The sequence below is a fragment of the Mycothermus thermophilus genome (genome assembly GCF_041956435.1).
Source record: "Mycothermus thermophilus strain CBS 625.91 unplaced genomic scaffold VTJ04scaffold_1, whole genome shotgun sequence".
In the NCBI taxonomy this organism is placed as follows: Eukaryota; Fungi; Ascomycota; class Sordariomycetes; order Sordariales; family Chaetomiaceae; genus Mycothermus; species Mycothermus thermophilus.
Genome location: NW_027191427.1, coordinates 5,370,997 through 5,379,536, shown reverse-complemented (window position 1 = coordinate 5,379,536; position 8,540 = coordinate 5,370,997). Strand labels below are relative to the sequence as shown.

The 8,540-nt window shown below is 53.1% G+C and overlaps 2 protein-coding genes across 2 annotated transcripts; both read right to left on the bottom strand.

Annotated features, from left to right (window-relative positions):
• Positions 1 to 4,438: 4,438 nt before the first annotated feature.
• On the bottom strand, positions 4,439 to 5,920 carry VTJ04DRAFT_2005 (uncharacterized protein; the record flags this gene model as incomplete). Its single annotated transcript, XM_069359756.1, has 2 exons — positions 4,439 to 4,662; positions 4,786 to 5,920. 2 exons carry the CDS (start codon positions 5,918 to 5,920, stop codon positions 4,439 to 4,441), a joined length of 1,359 nt encoding a protein of 452 aa, XP_069224613.1.
• Positions 5,921 to 7,318: 1,398 nt separating this feature from the next.
• VTJ04DRAFT_2004 (uncharacterized protein) lies at positions 7,319 to 8,512 on the bottom strand (the record flags this gene model as incomplete). The annotated part of the gene is made up of 2 exons (XM_069359755.1): positions 7,319 to 8,089; positions 8,165 to 8,512. 2 exons carry the CDS (start codon positions 8,510 to 8,512, stop codon positions 7,319 to 7,321), a joined length of 1,119 nt encoding a protein of 372 aa, XP_069224612.1.
• Positions 8,513 to 8,540: the final 28 nt, after the last annotated feature.

Here is an 8,540-nt window from a genome sequence, read left to right as displayed (position 1 = left end):
TTTCTTTTCTCCTCCCTTTTCTTTCTTTTAATGTCAATCTGTAGGGCTGTATTGGTGTATGGAGTGAAAGTTCAACAGTCTTATCCTTTCTCTCAGAGAGTCCGTCCGTCAGGATGTGGTGGGACGTAGGCATCGGGGACTTCACTTCCACGGAATCGAAGATGCCTTTCATACCACTGACAGGAGCATGGCAACTCCATCAGAGATCATGAATGCTGGCAGGACCCAGGGGGCCCGCTGGAGGTCTGTAAACCGTACCGTACCCCACTGCTCAGCTTTCTCGTCCTTATTACATCCAGGAATCAGCCCTGCTAACTCGTCGGATTTCTGATGAGGGTATCAAACCCTCTGGGAGCATCGGCCATACATAGTCGTCGTGCCTGTCGCCATTGTGAAGTATGTCAGAACCTCATCGTATGATGTGCCAGCAAAGGGTGGCGTCGGGATAGGCTTGAGTTCGCCTTGGAGTGGCTCACGTTGATGCTGTTGTCCATGGACACTTGGAAGAGTCTCATATCATACTTAATTCATGATATTAGTATGACGTGCTCTCCATGGAAAAGGAACCGTGTGCAACATGGCCGAGAGATGCTCCTGAAGGGATCGATCACCTCAAATGGACATAAGGAACTCTAGAGCACAGAACATTCGGAACATGAATACTCCAGAGTTTGTGTGACATAATGTCACTATACTTGATCGCGAAAAGTGACTCTTCATTTCCTGACTCATTGTCGTTCTATTGCCACAAGCGTAATAAATGGGCCTCGCATGCCTCCCAGGGCCAGTTGTTTCGTATCATTCTCACTCCAGCAGTATGTTTGTTTCCCCGCAGCTGGACAGAATATTCTCTAGTGATCCGCTCCAATAGCACCAAATGATCCCCTTTCGTTTGAACCTTTTTAGCAGTGACCCCTTGTCCCCATGTGCGTTGCCCGTATTGACCATCTCCTCGGAGGCCTGTTTCCTTGATTTGCCCTCGAACTTCAGCTCGAGGAAGACCGCAACGGGCACAAGCCTGGCTGTTTTATACAGGAGGAAAGCTTCCCTTTCCTTGTTGAACCAACTCCTCTTGTCCGGGATGCTGCCCACTCTACCTCCATCTTTTGTGATGTGCTCAATGAGTGACGACTTGGAGATCAGGAAGCCCCTGAGCTCAATTGTTCCGTAACGTGCTGGTTGTGTGAGTCCAACCCGCAGTCCCAGCATACTACTCTCTGTAATATTATGAACTGACTTCTGCTCCGAGAACTGTTCCAAGTCTGGATCCTTAGGCAATCTTCCCACCAAGCTGGCCATGATTTCTATGTCTTTATCATAGAAGCCAAAGAAGACAGGGCTTCGCGCTGACGCCCAACTCCACGAAGGCACGTCGATGGGATCCCAACCCGACTCCTTAGTCCATGAAGTATTCAGATCATAGTCGAGAAGGACCCGATCCGACTTAGCAGCCAGTGGAGCCATGATGATGGGATCCCAATCAATCTCCGTATAGCGCCACCCAAGTGAAAAAACCAAGCTGTCCTCCCAATGACCGTAAAGGTATCGTTGCCCCGAGATGTTACTGAGAGCTTTGGCGAGTCCTTCTATCGCGCGGAGTCGATCGCTTGAGAAGGTGAGTTTGCGCCGGAAGTAATCTTCGAGAAAAGACTCCCAGAGTTCGTAAAAGCCTCGTCGATCAGTTGCTGAGCGCATGGCCTCGTGCCAATTCGATCGGTCCAGCAGGGTCAGGTCGGGGAAATATGAATACCTTGAAGGACAGAGTACGTCTCGCTCGGATATACCAAGTTCACTCGAGGCCGTGCCGTCCGTGTCATAACGGTGATTGAGGTCAACCCTCCTGCATAGCCAGAGAACATCGTGGGCTGTGTAAAAGAGGACCCGGGGCGATAAAAGCATCTCCTGTAGTGTCCATCCGCGCGTATTCAGGACGAAGCTATGCCATTTACGAACATATCTTTCGCCGTCCTCATACAGCAAGACGGTCCCGCCGGTTGCGAAAGGTATCTCATGGGGGACGTCTTGGTCATCAAGACCACTGCCAGTGTTATTTGTCGCCATTCCAGGGCGCCGCAGGAATCCGTGAGAGCTAGCGATGCAGTCACCTGCCGCAATTGTGACTGTCGCGTCGCTGTATATCTCGCACATCTGTGGTAGCTGGATGCTCTTGTCTTGATCGCAGTCCTGAATGATGCAGAGAGCATCGATCCACAAAAATCCAATTCCCAGTTCCCTCGTGACCTTTACGGCGTCCTGGAGGGTCTGGTCGAGTTCCAGAACGTTTATCCCACGTAGGAAGCGCTCGTATGACGACTTGGTCAGAGTAACGCGTTGCGGCCCGCCCCAGCAGTAACTGAGGCACGCGTACACGTTGGTTGGGTGTAATGGTGCCAAATCGGCACTGCGCGTAGCCTCCACAAGATGAATAGTATTATTGTCCGACCCCATTACGTTGAGGAGACGGAAGTTGCGATGTGGAGCGTCAGAACGCGCGGTTGAGGTGCCTTGACCCTGGGATGAAACGTAAGAGCTTGAGCTGCATTCTTGGTGTTGGTCGCAACAGGTCTTCATCCAACGACGCGCTGTTTCGAAGGAAGATGAGGAATCCAAGGGGATGAGAGGCCTGCGACGAAAGTACCTGGCAGCCGGGCTCCCTGAGAAGACATTTAGATCAGCAGGCTGGAGGCGTCAATCTTTGCATGATAGACCTTACTCCGGACGTACCGTCTTCAGCTACAGGTATACTAAAATATTGCGGACGCTTCATGGAATCGGCGGGTGTCCCAACTTCCTCAACTTCAGTTGGAGCACAGACGTAAAAGCCCAGCTTGTAAACGGGCCCCTCCTCCAGCGCAGAAAAACCGTGTATATCTGTTGCTTTGACGCAGACTTGTAGCGGATCTTTAGGTGATAGAAAGCATTCGGGCCAGTCAGAATCGGAATGCAATGTGTTGCTTATATGTCGACACAGCGAGCACATTTCACTATGCTCCAACGTGTTTTGCTCATTGAGACGTGAGTGCAAGAAACCTTCGCTGGTGCAAGCCTGCGTGATCCCCTGAGGAGAAAAGAGGAGACGACATCGGTCGCAGTAATCCTCTGAAGCCATCTCGTCTTTCGTGCAGGTGCTCCGGGTGCGAAGAGTAGGTCAGAAGCCTGATTTGAAATGCGTCATTAACCTGGGTGGTTTCGCGGCCTCGGTCGTTGGGGCTTGCTGGGAGAGCAAAATTGGCAGAATGGGAAAGAAGTCTCTCAGGATATTACTTATTTTCTGTGGCACTCGAGAGGTGCTATGTAAGGTGCACCGACGAAGGCAGCACCAATGGATTCGTTTTTACTGTCTCATTTTCGGCTCGTTGGCTGCATCCCCGCCCAACTCCTGACGCTGGCGTAAGCCTTGGCGGACTCCCATAGACACAGGAGAACCGCACGCATGGATGGGCCACACCCTCTCATTCTATTCCGTGGGAGCTATCACGTACACTCAGGTACCTACCTTCCTAAGTATTGGACTTACCACAGGCCAGTGCCTTGTGCAGACCTTAGGTACCTCAGTTAGGTAGGGAAGGTATGTACATACATACCTAAGGTAGGTAAGTTATATTCAAGGGCTGATTACCTATAGGAGATGAGATAATGTTCTGGATTGGACTTCCAGGAGCAGAAGGTGAACAACCAATATAACATTTAAGTCTAGGATGGTACGAACAGGTCCCGGTCAAGAAGAAAGAACAGAAAGAAACAAAAATAGTAAAAAAGAGAGGAAAGGAAAAAAAAATAAGAAAAAGAAAAAGAAAAGAAAAGAAAAATAAGGAAGAAAGAAGATAATAGAAGAGACTACAAAAATAACATACAGCACCCGGCATTCGCTGGTCGTCACCGACCCAACTACTACTCGGGCCCTCACAAGCTTAACTAGGGGAGAGCGGACGGGATCCCGTGCTTTCTTGTGGGTATGGCCGTATGTATCAGGATAGTCGGACTGGCAACTTGATAAAACCCTGTTGCAGAGGCTTGACACGACAGCTCGGGACCACACAGGAAGGCCCCGTCGCGGACAAGTCTGTGTTCGGGGTTTGCTCTGTGCCAACAATTGACCAAGGAAACTCGAGTTTGTCAATCAGGGTTGACTTCCGTCATTCACCAGACTCAACTCGCTTCCTGTTGGAATAGATTTCGCCCTTTGACCTTGGAAAACAACACCAGAGCCAAAACACCCCAGATATCACAACTATCGTACAGATTTCCAAGAACGCAAGACCAACCACCGCCTCGTTTTAAACGCTGAGTGTCCCTCCGACTCATCATACGCCTAGAAACACCAATGACCCAGCCAAATATTCACCCAATATCCTTTGACCCTTTCCCCACACGTAGTTCTCACAGAGTCATTATCAACGAAATTATATCCTCATCTCCCCAAACCTCCAATAGGCCCTCAGTAGTCCTTCTGTAGTCTCCATGCATCATCAAACTCGCGGTTCGCTTTCCTCAAGTCACAATCGCGGTGGCCCCATTTGCGCCGGAAGATCTCGCGGCCCGTTTCCGTGATGAGCTCGATGGCCTCGGCGATGCCCGCTTGAGGATAGTAGTATGGCTCGCCTTTGCCGCCCTGCTGGCTTTTCTGCCATGTGTTTCGTCCGCGGTTGCCGTGTTTGTGGTCTATTGTCAGGGGTTAGCGGAGGTGTTGTCAGCATGGTGGTTTGACCAACGACCAAGGGGTGCTCTTCAAGTGGAATTGCCAAAAAGCAACAAGGATCAGAGAAGTTGGGAGGCCAAACTTACGGTACATCTTGTCCGTCGTCCTCTGCAAAACGTGCCACTTTTCAAGCGTCGGGTCCTTAGCCCTGGGCTCAAGCGCGACCTCCCTCTTCCCGTTCTTCTTCTTATCCGGCGGTGGCGGGTTCGGGTCAACAAACTTTGCCTCCACCCCATCAACTCGGTAAAACACCCTCAAGTCCTCAAATGCCGAAGCCACATCTGTAATGAACCCGGCATATGCATCTTCGAGCCTCCACCCCTTCATCCGCAACCGCTCATACATATCACAGTCCGTCGCATAGTACGGAATCAGCGTATCCCACCCGCCCACATCCTCATGTGCCTCCGGGTTGACCAGTGTCAAGTGGTCGTACGCAAAGAAGCGCAGCGCCCACTTCCCGCCACGAGCGCGCGTGTCTCTCAACACCGTCAGCGCCAGCTCATACAGCGATTTGTATCCCGGCTGGTTATACGGCTGGGTCTTTCCGCCGCCGCCGTCCTCGTAGGCGAGCGCTACCACGTCCATGTGGCTCCAGAAGTAGTATGGCCACTCGCGCTCGTAGGTCAGGGAGTGGTAGAAGTTTTGGAGTTGCGCGAAGCTGAGCAGGGTCGGCGTCTGGATGATATTGACTCCGAGTTTCTTCAGCTGCGTGTGGTTCAGGAAGAAGGGGTTCTGCAGCGACAGCTGACCCCGCGCATTGGCCTGCTGTACCCCGGTATTCTCGACCACGTAGATCTGCTCAGGCGGCCACCCCGCTGTGATGTAGCTGACCACGGCTTGTTGGAGAACGGGCCACGTGCGCGTGAAGCCGATGAGCAGCGGCGGCGCGACGGGGAGATGGTATTCCTTCCACATGTCCTTGCGCGGTTGGTTCCATTTCGGTACGGGCGGTGGATCGGATGTGGCGAGGGAGGGGAAGTTCTCGCGGACCGGCGGCGGTACGTAGCTGGGCTCGGGCTTGTACTTCTTCGGTGGCGGCGGCGGGGGCTTTCCATTTCCCGTCACTTTGTGGACGATCAAGTCGCGGATCCTGGCAGGATGGGAAAAGTGGAAGCCGACGCCGAAGAGGAGGAGACTTGTGATGGCAAAGACGAGGAGGTTGAGGAGAACTCTCCCGTTCGGCATCCCGATGAGGATTCTGCCGCGCCAAGTCCCCATGGTAGGCGATTAAGATGCCAACGGCATAGGTAGGTCCGGATAAGAATGTTGCTTCGCTAGTGCTGCTAGAACCTTGGTGTATAGGTTGGCTATCGAGCGATCTGACGCCTTCAGGGCCGGCCTTCTGGGTGCAGAAAGGGGCTGGGTAGAAGGGCTTGCGACGAGGTCGAGTGTCGAGTTGCACGACCAGGAAATTCGCGTCCTGCACCTGAGGCTTACTCTCGGCTCACCGATTTCCTGTTTCGATTTCCTGTTTGGACCTTGTGGCTGGCGGCTGCAAGAAAATGGGATGATCACACCTCAAGGAACTCCGGCATTTTGCATGGCCGCAAGGCTCGCAAGGCGCGGAGTTTAAGCAGGGGTCGGGATGATCCCCCCCAAGCGCCATGAGCTCTGATGCTACGGTGCGTTCGTGTTGCCATCATCCATAGGTCTCAACGGCTAGTGCTTATGGTGGACTGATACTGCGTTGAACGTTAAGCTAGGGGAGAAATTTAGGAGGGGTACCTGAGAATAAGGTCCCCAGGCAGGAGGGTTGCAATATCTTGTCTTCAATCTCCCTCGGGTTACGCAGACCTCACGCAAGTTGACCCCATCTGCCGGTTGCCAAAAGATGACTGAACTCCTGCCCGGCCAATGAGGCAAGGGAACACTATACGTCTGAGTTGATGTGTCGACGAACAACAGTCCTTCCAAGTCTGGTCCCACCTCCTAGAACTCCTGCCTGCCTAGCTGTCAGTTAACCAGGTGTCGTTATATGTGCCGGACTTGATCAAGTACCTCAGGGAAGAAGCGAGTTTGGATGGATACAGGAGACCTGAAAGCCGACAGACTCGCCGAAGAACCCACAGCAGCAGCCTTAGTGCTGACGCCGGGACTATGCATGTCAGCCGCTACGCCACGGAGAAACCAAGCTTTCGCTACTGGTCCCGCGAGCCAGGGATATGTACCCGAGTGGGGATTCTTGGCTTGGTTGGCACTAGACAACGAAGAGAACTCCATGTTTCGAAACAGTTCTTGGAAGCAATTTAGTTTGTTTTTTTCTCATAACAAAAATAAGGCATCACAACGGCAAGATGCTGACACCCGGCAGCACGCGAACACAGGGCTGGGATCAAGCCATTCTGAAATGCCCGCACTGATGAGCTTATAATGCAGCCCCCGCGCCGTGTCTGTGTCACCATGCCTACCTGCCTGCGCTCTCCTGCTGTGCGATGTCCAAGGGTTGTACTATTAGAAAAAAAGTGGAGTAGGTCGTCAGGCACAGCCACCCCCCATTATATGTTGAATCGGCATCCACCAGAAATCCCCTTCTTCCCATGTCCGCCCTGAAACGGACTATTAAATATCCAAATATTATTCTCAGTTCCATTCATTGTTGCATCGCCATCCCTGTTCCTAATGTTGAACCTCGCTCTCCTTGGACGGACCGTTATGTTCGCGCCGCTCCCCGCTCTCTTGTGCCAGCGCTTCTCTCTCCTGCTGTTTTCTTTCCCGCTCCTCCTTGACGCGTAGCATCTCCTGCTTTTCCTCCTTCTCCCAGTCATGGTGCTGACTTTCCTCGCTCGGCTTGCCCTGGATGCGATTCTTCAGCGGGACCACGGCGGTCCGCTCGTGCGCCTGGCCGATTTTGGCGCGGAAGATCAAGCTGAGAACGATTGCGCTCCCCACGACGCCCGTGAGAACGAAGCGATACGTGGCGTACCAAGGCGGGACCCATCCCCGGACGGTCGCGCGGAAGTCGAATGAGTACATGAAACAGAAGGCGAAGAACTGGGAGATGAGAGCCCACTCGAGGGGCATGAAGATGGTTGAGCATGCAAATAGAGGGGCTGAGACGCCGATGATGTAGCGCTGGGGTGTTCGTCCAGGAGCTCGGCGCTTCTCGGCGAGCTCGAGACCCCAGTGGATGGCCCCGAGGAAGGAGATGAGGACGGCGCCGTAGCCGACTTGGATTGGCTCGAGGGTCTGGAGCCAGAAGAGGGCTGTGTCGTGATCGAAAAGGACATGATTCAGGAGAGCAGAGTCTGTTGGTATGGGGTGGTCGAGGTTCCATGACAGGAACAGGGTGAAGAACGAGGTTGCCCAGTATGGGAGGGTGCCAGCGAGACCGAGAGCGTATGCCTCGAAGGGTACTGAAGAGAGGGCGAATGTGTCCTTGACCATATGCTAACATCAGGTAAGCCGCAAGTAACTCAAAAGGGTGCCGGGGAAGTGAGCTTTTCTGTTACCAAGGTTCCTTACCAGGTCATGCCTCAGCCCGGCCGAGATGTCAGGCTCCTCGACTGGAGGAGCCTGGCTGGGCTCGACGAGTTTCCTCACACTCGATGTAGTGGTCACCTCCTCCGGTCGGCGTTCGAGAAGCCGCTCCCCTGCTCGCCTCTCGGCCTCCTTGTCTCTCTTGTTGGGCTGGAGAGGCGGTCTAGTTGCAAGCGATGCATGGGGAAGTACAGCCAAAGGTTTACGTGTGGCACTTGGTCTTCGCGGTCCAAGATTTGCGTATGATGTGATGAGCCTCTGGTTTGTCCTTAGGAGCCCCCAATTGCGGATGTAGCCCCGGAAGGGGATTGTAGGTTGGGCAGCACGAAACATGATTAAGTGCAGATGTTCATTGAAGTAG